At 45.0% G+C, this 18,164-nt stretch overlaps 2 protein-coding genes across 5 annotated transcripts in view; one reads left to right on the forward strand and one right to left on the reverse strand.

The window, feature by feature from the left end:
- The window catches only part of FKBPL (FKBP prolyl isomerase like), a 29,505-nt gene extending 25,138 nt beyond the window's left edge, over positions 1 to 4,367 (forward strand). For 2 of the 4 annotated variants that reach the window (XM_070737694.1, XM_070737693.1), the window contains exon 2: positions 1,118 to 4,367. In XM_070737694.1, coding sequence (XP_070593795.1) covers positions 1,165 to 2,118 — 954 coding nt within the window. In that variant the 5' untranslated portion in view covers positions 1,118 to 1,164 and the 3' untranslated portion in view covers positions 2,119 to 4,367. Of the gene's footprint in view, positions 1 to 1,062 lie in introns of all 4 variants that reach the window. The other 2 variants (XM_070737697.1, XM_070737696.1) reach the window with 1 other exon arrangement.
- Positions 3,922 to 18,164, reverse strand: part of PRRT1 (proline rich transmembrane protein 1) — a 58,465-nt gene continuing 44,222 nt past the window's right edge. The window contains exons 3-4 of the mRNA XM_070737702.1: positions 12,640 to 12,816; positions 3,922 to 6,658 (exon numbers count right to left, since the gene is read on the reverse strand). Of these exons, the coding sequence (XP_070593803.1) occupies positions 6,482 to 6,658; positions 12,640 to 12,816 (354 nt within the window). The 3' untranslated portion in view covers positions 3,922 to 6,481. The remainder of the gene's footprint in view (positions 6,659 to 12,639; positions 12,817 to 18,164) is intronic.

An 18,164-nucleotide genomic window follows, 5' to 3' on the forward strand; every position in this document is an offset into this window, starting at 1 on the left:
ATATCTGTCAAGTTCTATATGTTAATACCTGACAGAACAATTAATCAGTGAAACAGCTTGCCTGCGGAAATTGTATTTGTTCCATCCCTGGAGGTTTTTAAGACGAGATTGAGCCGCCATTTGTCCAAAATGTTATGGGGCCGTGATGGCAAACCTATGGCACACATGCCACAGGTGGCATGCAGAACCATATCAGAAGGCACATGAGACTTTGCCATGTTTCAGCTCTAGCATGCATGCGTGTGATGGCTAGCTGCTTTTCAGCTTTGGGAAAGGCTGAAAAGCAGCCTTTTCAGCCTGGACACTTTAGGGAAGCTAAAACTAAACTACCCTGAAGCCCCGGAGGCAAAAAAAAAAAATCACCCAGCAGTTAAAATGCTTTAGGTTTGCCATTGTGCTGCTTTTTTGCATTTCAGAGGGTTCAGGGAAACTTCCTGAAATCCCAGAGTACAAAAAACAGCACAATGGACAAACCGGAAGTATATTTTCTGAACTTCCGGTTTGCCCACTGCGCTGTTCTTTTGTATTCCAGAGCTTCAGGAAGCTTCCCTGAACCCTCGAGTGGAAAAAACAGCACAATGGGCAAACCAGAAGTGTGTTTTCCCAAACTTCCGGTGTGCCCGTTTAAGCATTTTTTTTCACCTACCAGGCTTCAGAAAGGCCTGTGCATTTGCGTGGGGGACAGTGTGGGGGCGCGCATACATGGAGGGGGGGGATGTGGACACATGAACGCATGCTAGCACATCCACACCCAGGGATGGGCTGCTGCCCGGATTGGGGGGGGGAACCCCGTGGGGTAGCGAAAATGGAGCTCCACCACAGAGTACCCAATTTGCACTGAAAGATGTTGAAAGAAAATGCATAACCCACCCCCGACAGTGTGGTAGTAAACGTTTTGGTAGCCCTTCACTGCCCATACCCACCCCTTTTGGCACGCAAACCGAAAGAGGTTCACCATCACTGGTATAGGATCTCCGGCATGAACTGGGGGTGGGTGGGTGGGTTGGACTAGAAGACCTCCATTGTCCCTTCCAATTCTGTTATTCTGTCATTCTTTCCAAGGTCTTAACAATTCCACATTAGAATAACTCCCATTCTCTCTCTTAATGGGACCCAGGACTTTCTCATCGTTCGACGTGGAACCTCAGGGTAGAGGAGAAAGGGATGGCAAGCTCAGAGAAAGCTGGTCTGAAAAGCCAGACTGCTGGAGAACGGGAAGCAGGCAAGACTCTGGACCAGAAAACCCCCATCTGTGACCAAAACATCCAAGACGCTCCCCTTGGGCATGAAAAAAAGAATCTGGGGGACAAGGTAAAAGAGGACCCACCACTTCCCATCCAGTCCCAGCCAGGTGTGTGCTGGCCTTGCCCAGACGGCACCTTTGTCAAGCTGATCCTAACAGCCGGGACAGGTTTAGATAAACCAAAGGAAGGGTCTATCTGCCAAGTGTTCATCGAGGCCAGTCACGAAGGGCCCTTGAGTTACCCGTCCTCCAGGTGGGCTGAAGTGGAGCTGGGCGGGGGCGACGCCGAATGGGACGGTGTGGTGGACCGTGGTTTGGAAACCATGCTGGCAGGGGAGCGGGCTGAACTGAGGTTGTCAGAGGGCGGCGCCATCGCCGTCCAGCTGGCGAGCTTCACGGAGGCCAAAGACTCTTGGGAAATGAGCGCAACCGAGAAGTGGGACTTGGTCCTTAGCAATAAAGACCGTGGCAGTGAGCTGTACAGGGCGGGAGCTATTGCCGCAGCTGCCAGGCGCTACGCTAGGGCCTTACACTTGCTCGTGGTAGCTGCTCCACCCCCGGATTATGACCAGATCAAGGCAGAGCTTCATACTAACTTGGCCGCCTGTCAGCTACGGTTGCACCAGCCGGCCAATGCCGCTCAAAACTGCTCCAAGACTCTTGTGCTCCAACCGGCCAATCCCAAGGCCTTGTTTCGTCGCGGCTTGGCCTATGATGCCATGAACGACTTGGAGGGGGCGGCGCAAGATCTCAAAGGGGTTTTGCGAGTAGAGCCAGGAAACCGAGCAGCTCGACGGGAATTAGAAAGGGTTACTGAGAGGATCCGGGCCCGGGATGCTAGATTGGCTCAAGCCATGCAGAAAATGTTTGCTTGAATAAAACCATTTGACCGTGTCAGCATTTGGGAGTTGCATTTTCGTTAGTGATTCAGGTGGAATGTAATATTGCAGGCTAACTCCACTAACTGCAAGGAGTTCGATCCTGACCTGCTCAAGATTAACTCAGCCTTCCATCCTTCTGAGGTCGGTAAAATGAGGACACAGATTGTTGTGGGCAATGTGCTGATTCTGTAAACAGTTTAGAGAGGGCTGTAAAAGCACTACAAAGCAGTATATAAGTCTAAGTGTTATTGCTATGAAGTTTAATGGCTGGGCAGGATGATACTTTGATGTATTTTCCCAAATCGAACACCATTTGCTGTTGTCACTGTGACTTTATTGCCTGAATCGGGTAGACTAGGCCGAAGCCACGCTGATCCAATGTTTCCTCTTCACATTGGGCAGACTAGGCCGAACGAAGCGGGCCAGCCCCTTACATTTTCTAGGATGGGCCTGCAGACCAGATCTGACCGCATCGCAGGTCGGATGCGGCCTGCAGGCCTTGAAGTTTGACCCTCTGCTCTAGAATCAATGAAAAATATATAATGAAAAATACAAAATAGTCAGCGTTTCGTTTTTAAATGGGCCTAATCTCCCAAGGCCTTCCTCTGCTTTTGGAAGTTAAAATCAGGGAAGGCCAATGACATTTCCCCTATTCCTTCTCTACACAATTCATGCTCAAAGATTTACACATGGTACATTGTGACTCTGGGTTCACACTGCACAAGTACAAACGAGGGATTTTATGGAGGACTTTAGTATAGAAGCCACAGTCCGCCGTCTTTATTTTTAATGCAGAGATGTGGTGGTGTTTTTTTCCCCCCAGACAAGTTTCAGTTGTGAAGATTAGCAAGAAAACACAATTTCTTTGATAACAAAAATCACAGGAAGATAATGTTTGCTAGGGGTTTGAGGACTTCCCAGTTAGATAAATTGGATTAAATTACTCATTTTTTCCTTAAGCAAAGAAACAGCATTATCAGAGCTGCTTTAAAGTTAGCTTTTGTGGCCCATTAGAGCAATGGTGGTTTGATGCTGGTTTGGAACAGTTCACCTGTACCTCTGATAGCAATTAGTACATTTTAAATTTATTTTATTTACTAATTGGATTTATATGCTGCCCCTCTACGAGGACTCTGAACTGGCAGCAATGTCCATGCCCACAAACCAGTTCTCCAGTTGCTGCAGTTGGCAAAGAACCCTCTGCACATGCGCAAAGGGTCATTTGCACGACATGACTCACTTCGCTCGCACCCTTCCATCGCAAAGCGAAGCGGTGGGGAAGGTAAGTGGACCCCTCCCCTGGTCTCCATGCCATTTGAAGGAGAAAGGAAGAGATTTTGAAAACTTGCATCTTGGAAACAAAGGTAGTAAACCATATGCACATTTATACCATAGGCAGAATTTGGGGAGTGGTACTTGCTCGCAAGGCAAGGAAGGAATATGAATATTGCAGAATCCTTATTTATTTATTTTTTAAAAAAACCTAAAACCTTGCAGGTGTGATACTCAGCTGGAGATTCTGCTGTAGTGGAGCAAAGCCAAAACCTCCCACCCTTCTTGCTATTATTATAAGTTTCTCCAGTTCTCTCTTTGCTTTTCTACGGCTGTCACATGCCCAGCGATTGCTTGAAATCCATACATATCCCCCTTTTTTGCTGTTTCTAAGCAACCATCTCCTAAGAGACTGCAGAACTTGGGGATGGTAAGCCAACAGAGGGGGTGAGAAATGATGGACTGGGATGAAAGAAAGGATATCGAACCTTCCGCTTGTAAATAGAATTACATCAGACGCCGGGAATCAATCAAATGTCTTTATTAAGAGAGATTCTGTAACCATGTCACTTTTGCAGACAGAGATAAGAGTATAGAGTCCAACATCCAAAGGGGGGGGGAAGGGGGAATGAATGGGAAGTTTGTATGACAACGTGAGATTTGGCACACATTGGAGATTGACAGGAGGCCTTAAAAATAATGCGGGGGGAAAAATACTCTGTATCGAAGCCTCCCCATGCCTGATCTCCAAAACGCACCATGTTGAGTGCCCATTAAACCAGCCAATCAATTTTGGCCGATGCAACTTAGAAATTATCTATTTATTCATCAGAACGAGGCGTGGTGTCAAAGTCTTAAATTGTCTGATGTCTATTTGTGAAATTAAAGGAGCTGTTTCTGTAAATTGTTCTCCCTTGTTTATATCTATTAGTGTACTACTTGCATGTAATAAACCAGCACCTCAAAAGGAACAGTATTGGTCTTTCTTCTATGCTAATTTACTACCTGGTAGGGTCATTCATAGGAAAAAAAAATCACTTATCAATATCGTTCACTTCCAGACGGAAATAAGGTAGGATTCTGCCACCACCATTTCTAGTGGCATCATTATAGAACGTCTCCAACAATCCATTTGGATGTCCCAAAAGTGGTGGATTACAGACCATTGTTTGATTACGGACCATAGGCATGGATTGCGATTTTGAGCATTTTTCCCAAATCCTCCCTGAAAAACTAGTTGGTATTAATAACCAGAATAGCTCGCTCCTTCTTTTGGCTTGCTACAGGGAGTCCTTAAGTTATGACCATAATGGACCCTAGTCATCATGGCCATAAAGCAGATCAGTCACGCTAACCAACCCAATTTTATGAACTTTTATTGTAAACAGTTAAGATGAGGACTATTCCTATTAGGCTGTTCTGTGGATCGCTTTTTTAAAAAAAAGTAAGCCTGAGGCAGGTTATGATGATAGATGATCAGACAAGTAAGTGTAGCAAGTCAAATAAGGGTCTAAACTTTGTCTAATGTGCTCACTTGGCGCTACTTGCTGGTTAATATTTAAAGCCGGGGAACAAGCAATATACAATTCCCACTTTTGACCTGCAAGGGTGTAGTAGTCCATCCTATTGTCTCGCCAGCCATATTCAAAGTAGACTTTATTCTTTTATTTAGCATATGGTGCTATAAAAGCATCTTCTCTGGAACCCTTTTCTGGATTTTCCCCTAGGTTGGGCATTACTTGATCCTGGAATTGGACCCCTCCCCTATTGACAGACACCTGGAATTTTTGCTGCCGCTTTCTTCCTCCAGTTACTTTTCATGTCCTTGCCCCTTCTTGTTTTCTCGATCAGCTAGATCTTGCAATGTTTTCTGACACTATTGTGTTGGCTGCTATCGAAGTATTGATAGTATCAAAGAATTGCCTAGCTGCAGTTCTTATTAGGCCATTCTTCCTTCCTTCCTTCCTTCCTTCCTTCCTTCCTTCCCTCCCTCCTTTTCCTTCCCTCCTTCCTTCCTCCCTTTGAAGTTTACTGCAATATGCCTTGCCTAATTGACCGTGGATATCAGCCAGTAGCCAAAGAGTTGGCTCACTGAATAAAAGTCACTGACAAAGCAACAAAACTCTCTTAAGCCCTTCTGTTAAGAAAATGGTGAGGATAACATAAAAACGTGGATTGCAGAGCAGTGGAACCAGATGGGAAGAAATCAAACTAAATACAGAGTTTAAAAACCCCCAAACTACAAATTCCACAATCTTCTCCAAGGAAGAAATGTTAGAGAACGATGGTGCAAAATGAAAGGTATAAAAAGAACGATGCTTAAGCCCTGCAAAACAGAACTTAAAAACAAAACAGGCTATGGATTGTACTTTGCACGCTTACCGAATGCAACACTGCTAAACAGCATATGAAAATATATGTCTTCCTACTTACAGAGGGTGACTTTTTTTTCGCTTGGCTTGAAAGCAACGGTTCCTTTCTCGCCTCAGATTAAAACAGGGAGAAAGCCGATCAGGCTCTCCAAATACTGGGTGCCTCTAGCTATTGCAAAAAAAATGGAGAAAGGGAAGCAGCCGATGGAAAAAAATGATTTGGGGGGGGGGATTAGAGAGACAGGGCTTTGACCAAGACTGCGCTGGCGGTCCCGGTCCATACAAGGGCAGCACTAGGCATGCAAACACAGCGGGAGGAAGATGGTTATTTCTTGGTCACAGAAGGCGGAGCCTACTCCTCAGGAAGGAAGGAAGCAAGCAACGTATTCTGGGAAAGGAATGGACGGAGGACAAGCCATGTTCGCTAGGAGCCTTAGCTTATGGAGCACGTCTGAATGGCAGTCCCCTGGAAGTAATTTTTGCTGAGTCGGTACGGCCAGCAAGGCCAACAACAGCCAAGGACGATGGGAGTGGGCGGAGAGTGGGCGGAGAAGGGTTGCCAAGCATTCCGCATGTTGTCGGCAAGGGCGAAGACAGGGGGAGAAGGAGGGGAGGCGGTTGCCAAGGACCATCCCCCGGGGGGTGGCTGTTGCCAGAGCAGTTGTGACCAGTTGTCAGGGTGCAGGAGTAGGCCGAAGAGAGGCGGTTGGTCACTAGGGGTCCCAATCGTTGTCATGGTGCTGAGCGGCAATGATGATCACCACTGTCAGGATGGTGCAAAGGACCATGGCGGCGATGCCCACCGCCAGGCTGATGAAGGAGAAGTTGCGGGCCTCCCGAGAGGCAATTTCAGCCGATACGATGTCGCCGCGGGCAACAGCAGTCCGCACCTGACGGAGGGAACAAAGAGCGTGGGAACAGGAGGAGAACACAGGCGCTGCAGCTGCAAAGCACGTTAGGCACATAGCACAATAGACGCCTTCCCCCATTCAAGGTATCTTAACACGCTCTTCAACAAATGGGAAAAGCTAAAGTGTAGGAGATGAAGAATCCTTTAATAGACTGCAGGACGAGTGGAATTTGCTCTTTTGTACCTTCCTCTTAAGTGTGAGACGCCGCTCTTATGCACATTTATTATTTGTTTTTATAAACCACTCAAGGCAGCAAACATACCTAATATTCCTTCCTCCTCCTATTTTCTCCACAACAACAAATCTATGAGATGGGATGGGCTAAGAGAGAATGATGGGTCCCAAAGTCACCCAGATCTAATAGCTTTCATGCCTAAATAGAGCGCTGGTGAGACCACATTTGGAGTACTGTGTTCAGTTCTGGAGACCTCACCTACAAAAAGATATTGACAAAATTGAACGGATCCAAAGACAGACTACAAGAATGGTGGAAGGTCTTAAGCATAAAACATATCAGGAAAGACTTAATGAACTCAATCTGTATAGTCTGGAGGACAGAAGGAAAAGGGGGGACATGATCGAAACATTTAAATATGTTAAAGGGTTAAATAAGGTCCAGGAGGGAAGTGTTTTTAATAGGAAAGTGAACACAGGGACAAGGGGACACAATCTGAAGTTAGTTGGGGGAAAGATCAAAGGCAACATGAGAAAATATTATTTTACTGAAAGAGTAGTAGATCCTTGGAACAAACTTCCAGCAGACGTGGTTGGTGAATCCACAGTAACTGAATTTAAACATGCCTGGGATAAACATATATCCATCCTAAGATAAAATACAGGAAATAGTATAAGGGCAGACTAGATGGACCATGAGGTCTTTTTCTGCCGTCAGTCTTCTATGTTTCTATGTTTCTAAAACAGGACTAGAACTCAACAATCTCCTGGTTCTAGCCTGGTGTCTTAAACCACTATAGCAGGGGTCGAAATCTTGGCAACTTTAAGACTTATGGACCTCAACTCCAGAATTATTCTGGAAGTTGAAGTCCACAAGTCTTAAAGTTGCCAAGTTTGAAGACCTCTGCACTAGAACAAACTGGTGTTATTAGTCTCAATCACATGAATGGATCTTCTACTCTGGAAATTCTTACTACCATTTTAGTTTTCCTTGTGAGGATGAGTGTGAGGGAAGAGGAGAGTTTCCTGACAGTTTACCTAGTTTCCTGACAGTTTATACAGTATTTATAGGGGTCCCAGTCGAATGACCATTTCACAGGGATCGCCTAAGACCATGGGAAAAGACAAATTTACAGCGTTTACAATGGGGATGTCCCTCTGACCTTTCTGCCAATCAGTTTAAAGCTCTGTTGGGAGAACTGGCACTAGACTTTAGGGTTGGGAGGGTCACCACAACATGTGGAACTGTATTAAGGGGTTGCGGCATAAGAAAGGTTAAGAGCTACCTGATACGTTCCTGTTTCCTTCACTTTAGCAGAATACAGGCAGTCCTCAACTTACAACCACAATTGAGCACAACATTTTTATTGCTAATATTACTAAGTTAGCCACTCTAATGATTCACTTAACAGCCGATTCACTTCACAACAACTGGCAAGAAAGGTCACAAAATGAGGCAAAATTCACGTAACAACTTTTGTCTCACTTAACGACAGATATTTTGGGCTCAATTGTCGTAAGTCAAGGACTACCTGTGTTAAAAGAGCAGCCTAAGCCAGTCTTTCATTTCCTGATGCCCTTTGAAATCATTTTTCTTTTCATCTGATACTTCATATTATTATTATTATTATTATTATTATTATTATTATTATTATTATTATTATTATTTTAAATTGGATTTGTATGCCGCCCCCTCCGCCCCTCTACAAAAAAATATGTATTTTTTTTAGTATTACCATCTTTTCACATAGCTTCTCCATGTCCTCTGAGTAAGTGTTCTCGGCGGCTTGTCAACCACCAATTTGACACGTTACTCATCCTTTGAGCAGATAAACAAAGAGGTGAATGCAACACTTCAGATGGAGGTGGGCACATTGTGGCCTTCCACTGTGACAAAATGGTTGCCTGGCTCCTCAAAGCCCTGGATTACATTCAGAACAAAGCCGCTTGACTCTACAAAATGTGTACAGTACTGTACATGTGTGGGAGGTGAGGATTACCAGCCAGACGTGAACAGGGAGTACCCGCGGCATATGTTCAATCCATTTCCTTTTCTGGGCTGTAGGTTCTTTTCATCTCGTGACGTTTCCAGATCTGGAAAGGGGGCTCTCTACTCCAGAAGGATTTCCTCAGTCACTTTAGCACTTTAAAGGTGTTTGGCAACAAAGACACTTGGATTTCAATGCAGCTGCAGTACACTATTATTTAGGTTGTAGTCCTGCTCACTAAACCATCATCACAGGCAGCTACGAGACCAAAGCCTGTCCAGATTTGTGTTTCTCAACTTTAGCCTTTTTATGAGGCATGGACTTCAACTCCCAGAATTCCCTAGTCAGTATGCCGGCTGAGGAGTTCTGGGAGTTGAAGTCCATGAATCATAAGGGGCTAAGGTTTTTTTAAAAAAACGGTTGGTCTCCGGAAGTACCGTAATTCAAAGTGTTAGTTATCATCTTTAAAGCCCTACATAGCTTAGGACCAGTCTATCTATGGGATCGCCTGCTACCTCATACTTGTCAGTGGCCAATAACGGCCGACAGAGTCAGCCTTCTCCAGGTCCCATCTGTCAAACAATGTTGATTGACGGGACAACAGGGAAGGGCCTTCTCAGTGGCAGCTCTGACCCCTTGGAACCAACTGCCTCCGGAGATCCGCACTATCATCTGGCAGGCCCTGGATCATGACTGACTGACTGTATGTATGTTATTTTAGGGTTATTGTTTGTTTCTATTGTCTTATTTCTGATATTGTAACTTTTTATACTATTTTAAATTATTATTATCATTATTATTAAGAATAAGAATAAGAATATTACTACTACTAAATCTCTAACTATTTGGGCCGCTGACATTCAGTAGGCTCAAAGTTGACTCAGCCATCCATCCTTCCAATGTCGATAAAATGAGGACCCAGATTGTTGGGGGGCAAAAAGGCTGACTCTCTGTATACTGCTTAGAGAGGGCCGTAAAGCACTGTGAAGTGGTATATGTCTAAATCCTATTGCTATAATGCTATTGCATATCTGTGCACTTGCCCATTGCTCATGCGCCCCAGTTTGAAACAGGCTGCAGTAGTGGGCCATGGCCCAGGTTTTGGGGAGCCCTGATTTATAATATAGAAACATAGAAACATAGAAGACTGACGGCAGAAAAAGACCTCATGGTCCATCTAGTCTGCCCTTATACTATTTCCTGTATTTTATCTTACAATGGATCTATGTTTATCCCAGGCATGTTTAAATTCAGTTACTGTGGATTTACCAACCACGTCTGCTGGAAGTTTGTTCCAAGGATCTACTACTCTTTCAGTAAAATAATATTTTCTCACATTGCTTTTGATCTTTCCCCCAACTAACTTCAGATTGTGTCCTCTTGTTCTTGTGTTCACTTTCCTATTAAAAACACTTCCCTCCTGAACCTTATTTAACCCTTTAACATATTTAAATGTTTCGATCATGTCCCCCCTTTTCCTTCTGTTCTCCAGACCAGTGTTTCCCAACCTTTTTTGAGCCGCGGCACATTATTCATATTTTCAAAATCCTGGGGAACACTGAAAGGGGGGGGGGGGGCTAAAGAAAAGTTTGGACAAAAAAACTCTCTCTTCCTCCCTTTCGCTCTATTTCTCCCTCTTTCTCTCTTTTCCTTCCTTCCCTTCTTTCTCTCTCTCCATCCCTCTTTCTTTCTTTCTTCCTCTCTTTTTTGCTCTCTTTCTCTCTCCCTCCTTCCCTTCCTCTATGTCTTTCTCTCTCCCTTGCTCTCTCTCGCTGTCTCTCTTGCTATCTCTTTCTTGCTTTTCTCTCTCTCTTGCTCTCTCTCTCTCTTTCACCGTCTTGCTATATGTCTCTTTCTTTCTCTTTGCCTCTCTTGCTATCTCTCTTTCTTTCTTTCTTTCTTTCTCTCTCTTTCTCTCTCTCTGTCTCTCTTGCTATGTCTCTCTTTCTTTCTCTTTCTCTCTCTCTCTGTGCCTCTCTTGCTAAGTCTCTCTTTTTCTCTTGCTATGTCTCTTTTTCTCTCTCTCTGCCTCTCTTGCTATGTCTCTCTTTCTCTCTCTCTTTCTCTATCTCTCTTTCTCTGCCTCTCTTTCTTGCTCTGTCTCTCTTTCTCTGCCTCTCTTGCTATGTCTCTCTTTCTCTCTCTCTCTGCCTCTCTTATGTCTCTCTTTCTTTCTCTCTCTCTCTCAGCTGACTGCAAGCGGGAGCCCTGACGGCGGCAGCTGGACGTGTTGCTGGACACCGTATATGCCAGGCCCGCAGCGCCAGCATGTACGACGTCCAGCAGCACGTCCAACCGCCATCGTCAGGGCTCCCGCTTGCAGTCAGCTGAGAGAGAGAGAGAGAGAGCGCCCTCTCGCCGCCCCCCCCCGCTCCCATCGCCAGTGCCCTCCCGCCGGGCCACAAAGGACACTTGCCGTCGACGCCAGAGAAGCTCCAGCTGGGCGGGGCGCTGCCGGTACTTCCGTCCTGGGGCTCCCGCTCGCAGCTGTCAACCGGCTCCTGCTCGATGCCGCGGTTTTTGGCGCTCTCCTGCTGGGCCCCAAAGAAGGAAGGCGGGAAAAAGGCGCGAAGAATGGAGCTCTCCTTCTTCTTGCCTTCCTTCTTTGGGGCCCAGCAGGAGAGTGCCGAAAACCGCGGCATCGAGCAGGAGCCGGGGGACAGCTGCGAGCGGGAGCCCCAGAACGGAAGTACCGGCAGCGCCCTGCCCAGCTGGAGCTTGGCGGCACACCTGGCCATGTCTCGCGGCACACTAGTGTGCCGCGGCACACCAGTTGGGAAACGCTGCTCCAGACTATACAGATTGAGTTCATTAAGTCTTTCCTGATAAGTTTTATGCTTAAGACCTTCCACCATTCTTGTAGTCTGTCTTTGGACCCGTTCAATTTGTCAATATCTTTTTGTAGGTGAGGTCTCCAGAACTGAACATAGTATTCCAAATGTGGTCTCACCAGCACTCTATATAGCGGGATCGTAATCTCCCTCTTCCTGCTTGTTATATCTCTAGCTATGCAGCCAAGCATCCTCCTTGCTTTCCTACTGCCCGACCACACTGCTCACCCATTTTGAGACTTTCAGAAATCACTACCCCTAAATCCTTCTCTTCTGAAGTTTTTGCTAGCACAGAACTGCCAATGCAATACTCAGATTGAGGATTCCTTTTCCCCAAGTGCATTATTTTACATTTGGAAACATTAAACTGCAGTTTCCATTGCTTTGGCCATTTATCTAGTAAAGCTAAATCATTTACCATATTGCAGACCCCTCCAGGAATATTGCATACTTTAGAGTAATCGGCAAATAGGCAAACCTTCCCTACCAAAAAGATATAGCTTCCAGAATCCCAATTATGTTCCCTCTGATGTCCTAGATCAGGAGCAGGCAAAGTCACTTGTTTCAAATGGTATAGGTCAGAGGTAGGCAAAGTTGGCTCTTCTATGACATGTGGGCCTTAACTCCCAGAATTCCTGAGCTAGCATGATTGGCTCAGGAATTCTGGGAGTTGAAGTTTATAAGTCATAGAGGAGACAACTTTGCCTACCACTATCCTAGATCACGAGTGTCAAACTTGTGTCATCATGGCGTCATCACATGACGTATTGCAACTTTTTTTCCTCCTTCGCTAAACTGGGCAAGGATGCATCTGGCGCGCGGGCTGCAAGTTTGACACCCGTTTCCTAGACAATGCACTTCCTGAAAAGAAAAACAGCCTTGAATGTCCATCCTGACTAATAAATACAGTTGCTGCATTTGGAAACCCATCTCCTGTACCCCGCTTGCTGGATACCCCACCACTCACCTGCACAGCCTTGATGATAGCAATGATGCCTGTGGGCCAGAAGCAGCAGATGGTGGTGAGGACAGCGATGGGAAGGTAATCGTGGGGTGGGCGCCGGGGTTCCAAGATGGCGATGCCAGGCGTCATCTGTGTTGGGGAGAGGGATGGTGGAGGAGGTGGGTTGGCCTGAGGGTAGGGCTGGAAACAACAATCGAAAAGTTGAATAAAAAATAGATAGATAGATAGGTAGATAGGTAGGTAGGTAGATAGATAGATAGATAGATAGATAGATAGATAGATAGATAGATAGATAGATAACTAAATATTTTATTGTCATTGTTAGTATATTATATGTAACGGACCAGATTACCTCAGGGACCACCTTCTGCTGCACGAATCCCAGCGACCAGTTAGGTCCCACAGAGTGCGTCTTCTCCGGGTCCCGTCAACCAAACAATGTCGCTTGGCGGGACCCAGAGGAAGAGCCTTCTCTGTGGCGGCCCCGGTCCTCAGGAACCAACTCCCCCCAGAGATTAGAATTGCCCCCACCCTCGCCTTTCGAAAGCTGCTTAAAACCCACCTCTTCCGCCAGGCATGGGGTAACTGAGATACACTTCCCCCTAGGCCTTTACAATTTTATGCATGGTATGTCTGTATGTATGATTGGTTTTTATATAATGGGTTTTTATCTGTTTTTAGTATTGGATTTTGTTATATACTGTTTTATTGCTGTTTTTAGCCGCCCCGAGTCTGCGGAGAGGGGCGGCATACAAATCCAATAAATAATAATAATAATAATAATAATAATAATAATAATAATAATAAATATGTTGGATGTTGCAATACAGAAGCTAACAATGTAAGTTTAAGACTGTATCTTTAAGAGTCATTTGCTGGTTGGCCACAAGAGGGAGCCAACGATGTTCCTCTTGGGGGAGTTTATACTAGAGAGATTTATATTTGCTGTGTGTATATTTTGCTGTGTGCGACAACCTGATTTGTAAACCATTATTAGGATTATATGTGTATGATACTGGACTGTGAAACTACTATTGTTTATTTGCCTATCTGTATATAATAATATTGTTCTATATTTGCACTAAGTCTGATTCATTGACTGACTAACCCATGTTGCTACATTAATTCTGCTTAAAGTTTGTTGAAGTTTTATTATATTACCTAGACATTCTAACATTGTATTTGAATACACAGTATACACATGCAACAAAAGTCACACGACACTAAAACCAGTCTCAACACACATAACATTCCCCCCCAAAAATGCCCCACCCACTACAAATTCCCCACCCTGAACCACCCAGACATCTACACAACAGACCAAGAAATAATGTCCAACAGCTCACTGACGGCAACTCTTTAGTTCATTGTTAAGTCCGAGTATAGCTCTCGGATAAAAACTATTCAGAAAAACGTGTGGTCCGAGTTTTAATTGTTCTGCATCTTCTGCCAGAATGCAACAGTTCAAACAGATTGTAAGCAGGAGGAGAAGAGTCTCTGAGAATGTTATGCGCCTTCCTAGAACAGCGGATTGCGAAGATCTCATCCAGGGAGGGTAGCTGGAGCCCAATGATGTTCTGGACAGTTTTAATAATTCTCTGTAGAGCCTTTTTAATCACTATAGAGCTGCTCCTGTACCATGCAAGAATGTCATATGTCAGGACGCTCTCAGTGGTGCTGCGATTATTATTATTATTATTATTATTATTATTATTATTATTATTATTATTATTATTATGTCAATTCAACACAGCAAATGAGATCACTATGCTGGATTTCGTATTTCATCACCAGTCGGGCGCTTCCCAAGCACCTAGGACTGCGTGATGTAGCAGCAAATTATGTTTGCCGATCCCAATTAAGCGGCCTTTTGCAATTGACGGATGGAGATTTTGTCAATTCCGTTGGTTTTCAAATGTCCGCTGACATCCTTTGGCACTACGACCAGCGTGCCAAGTACCACTGGGACCACTTTCACTGGCTTATGCCAGAGTCGTTGCAGCTCGATTTTTAGATCTTCGTATTTCACTAATTTCTCTAGCTGCTTCTCCTCAATTCTGCTGTCCCCTGGGATTGCGATGTCGATGATCCATACTTTCTTTTTCTCCACAATCAGGATGTCTGGTGTGTTATGCTTCAGAATTCGGTCAGTCTGAAGTCGGAAGTCCCACAGTAGTTTTGCTTGCTCATTTTCGACCACTTTTTCGGGCTTATGATCCCACCAGTTCTTTGCCACTGGTAGATGGTAGTTCCGGCACAAGTTCCAGTGGATCATCTGTGCCACAGCATCATGTGGCATTATTATTATTATTATTATTATTATTATTATTATTATTATTATTCATTAGATTTGTATACTGCCCCTCTCCAAGGACTCTGAGCGGCTCACAACACGATAGTAGGACAACAGTAGATGCTGAGATAAATTTATCTTCCTGAGCGTTCTTAGGAACCATTCATTCATTCGTTCAGTCAGTCAATTTAATATCAAGGAAAACAATTTTCAGCCCTAGCAAGTAGAAGAATACTTTAGGGAATGTACCACTCGAAGCTGCAGGTGGTGGAGTGTTACAATTTTGAGTGTTTTCACCCACAGCCCAAAACAGCTCAGTGGTAGATTCTGCAGGTAAAAGACTGCAGCTTCCAATTCTGATATCTCTAACGTGGGAATAGATACTAGAAAACATATACTGTACAGTATTTAAAAAGCTCTTTCAATCTTGGTCTCTGAATGACATAGCAAAATGGAAAGTTCATAGCGAGGACAATGGCTGCGAGGGAGAAATTGGAAAGGAAACCATAGTGAAGAAAGAAAAAAATATATCAAAGGAATAGAGCTGGGGTGACGCAGTGATTAGAGTGCAGCACTGCAGGCTACTTCAGCTAACTGCTAGCTGTAGTTCAGTAGTTCAAATCTCACCGCTGGCTCAAGGTTGACTCAACCTTCCATCCTTCTGAGGTTGGTAAAATGAGGACCCAAATTATTGGGGGCAATAAGCTGATTCTGTCCGTCCATTACCCTGGGGGAGGAACTATTGACCCCCTCAGAGAGGGTGCGCAACTTGGGCGTCCTCCTCGATCCACAGCTGACATTGGAACATCATCTTTCGGCTGTGGCGAGGAGGGCGTTTGCCCAGATTCACCTGGTGCACCAGTTGCGGCCCTATTTGGACAGGGAGTCATTGCTCACAGTCACTCATGCCCTCATCACCTTGAGGTTCGATTACTGCAACGCTCTCTACATGGGGCTACCTTTGAAAAGTGTTCGGAAACTCCAGATCGTGCAGAATGTGGCCGCGAGAGCCATCATGGGGCTTCCCAGATTTGCCCACGTACCTACAACACTCTGTGGCCTGCATTGGCTGCCGATCAGTTTCCGGTCACAATTCAAAGTGTTGGTCATGACCTTTAAAGCCCTACATGGCATTGGACCAGAGTACCTCCAGAACCGCCTGCTACCGCACGAATCCCAGCGGCCGATAAGGTCCCACAGAGTTGGCCTTCTCCGGGTCCCGTCGACTAAACAATGTCGTCTGGCGGGCCCCAGGGGAAGAGCCTTCTCTGTGGCGGCCCCGGCCCTCTGGAATCAACTCCCCCCGGAGATTAGAACTGCTCCCACCCTCCTTGTCTTCCGTAAACTACTTAAGACCCACCTATACCGCCAGGCATGGGGGATTTGAGACACCTTTCCCCCAGGCTTATTATAATTTATGTTTGGTATGTATGTGCTGTTTGGTTTTTAATTATGATAGGGTTTTTAGTTTTTTTAAAAATATTAGATTTGTGCCAGTATAATATTGTTTTTATCGTTGTTGTGAGCCGCCCCGAGTCTTCGGAGAGGGGCGGCATACAAATCTAATAAATTATTATTATTATTATTATTATTATTATTATTATTATTATTATGTAAATTGCTTAGAGAAGACTGTAAAACCACTATGAAGAGGTATGTAAGTCTAAATGCTATTGCTATAAATGCTATGAAGAGAAGGAGGATAAACTCGGGTTTTTACAAATAATGGATGGAAATTTTTTCCCTTAGAATTAATCAAGGAGAGAGGAAGCCTAGAAATAAGTAATTTTGGGACAGTGAGAACAATCAACCAATGGGACAGCTTGCCCTGAGAAATTGTGGGTGCTTCATCACTGAAGGCTTTCAAGAAGAGACTTGACTACCATTTGTCAGAAATGATTGAGCAGGGGGTTGGACTCAATGATCTTACAAGGTCCCTTCTGACTCTGTTATTCTGTCAAATGGAATTCTCTGATCATCTTGACAACAGGCTGGAGAAGTTGTATTGTTGACATATTTGAAGAGCACAAAGGTTTGGGAAAGTGGTGTGGATAGCAACTAAGTTGATGACATGCTCCATATCTTGCGTTAGATTATTATTGTCTTAACAGCAGTTTGCTGAATGGACCACAATTGGCTGATCATGACTGGAGCAGGGTTGGCCTTCTCCAGGTCCCGTCGATTAAGCAGTGCAAGTTGGGGAGGGCCTTCTCTGTGGCTGCCACGGCTCTGGAACCAACTAACCCCCCTCCCCCCGATGTCTGTACTGCTCCCACCCTACTGGCCTGGAATTGGATATGTGTAGTTTAATGAAAAGAAGGACCATGATAGCAGTTTTCCAATATCTCAGGGGCTGCGATTAAGAAGGAGTCAAGCTATTCTCCCAAGCACCTGGAGGCAGGACAAGAAGCAATGGATGGAAACTAATCAGGGAGGGAAGCATCCTAGAACTAAGGAGAAATTTCCTAACAGAACAATTGATCAGTGGAACAACCTGCCTCCAGAAGTTGTAAATGCTCCAACCCTGGAAGTTTTTAAGAGGAGATTGGACAACCATTTGTCTGAAATGGTATAACTCGCAGTGGTTCTCAACCTGGGGGGGTCGGGACCCCTTTGGGGGCCGAATTACTGTTTCACAGAGGTCGCCTAAGACCATGGGAAAAGACAAATTTCCCATGGTGTTAGGAACTAAAGCTTCTATTCCGCCGCCTTGGAACATATTTTAACAATCCGACCAATCAGGCGTTTACACTGGAGGTGTCCCTCTGACCTTCCTGCTAATCAGCTTAAAGCTCTGTTGGGAGAATTGGCGCTAGACTTAGGGTTGGGGGCCACCACAACATGAGGAACTGTATTAAGGAGTCATGGCATTGGAAAGGTTGAGAACCACATAGGGTTTCCTGCCTAAGCAGGGGGTTGGACTAGAAGACTCCACGTTTCTTCCAACTCTGCTATTCTATTCTATTCTATTCTATTCTATTGAAAAAAAGAAGTGAAGTGGTATTTCGCTGTTAACGGGGAAACGCTCTCTCGGCTTCTAAAATTCTGGTCAATGAAAAGGCAAAGCAACGAGTGGCATTTTAAGTATTAGTAGTACAAATCGTCCCATCCAACGTTTCAGAGCAATCCAGCTGCCTGCATTTATTCTCTGGCTGTCTGGCAGGGCCTCCATGGGTCCCCATCCCACCCCTCTCTCCGCCCATTTTTGATGGTGGGCCTGATACAGAAGACAAAT

The sequence above is a fragment of the Erythrolamprus reginae genome, chromosome 2, assembly GCF_031021105.1.
Source record: "Erythrolamprus reginae isolate rEryReg1 chromosome 2, rEryReg1.hap1, whole genome shotgun sequence".
Classification (NCBI taxonomy): domain Eukaryota; kingdom Metazoa; phylum Chordata; class Lepidosauria; order Squamata; family Dipsadidae; genus Erythrolamprus; species Erythrolamprus reginae.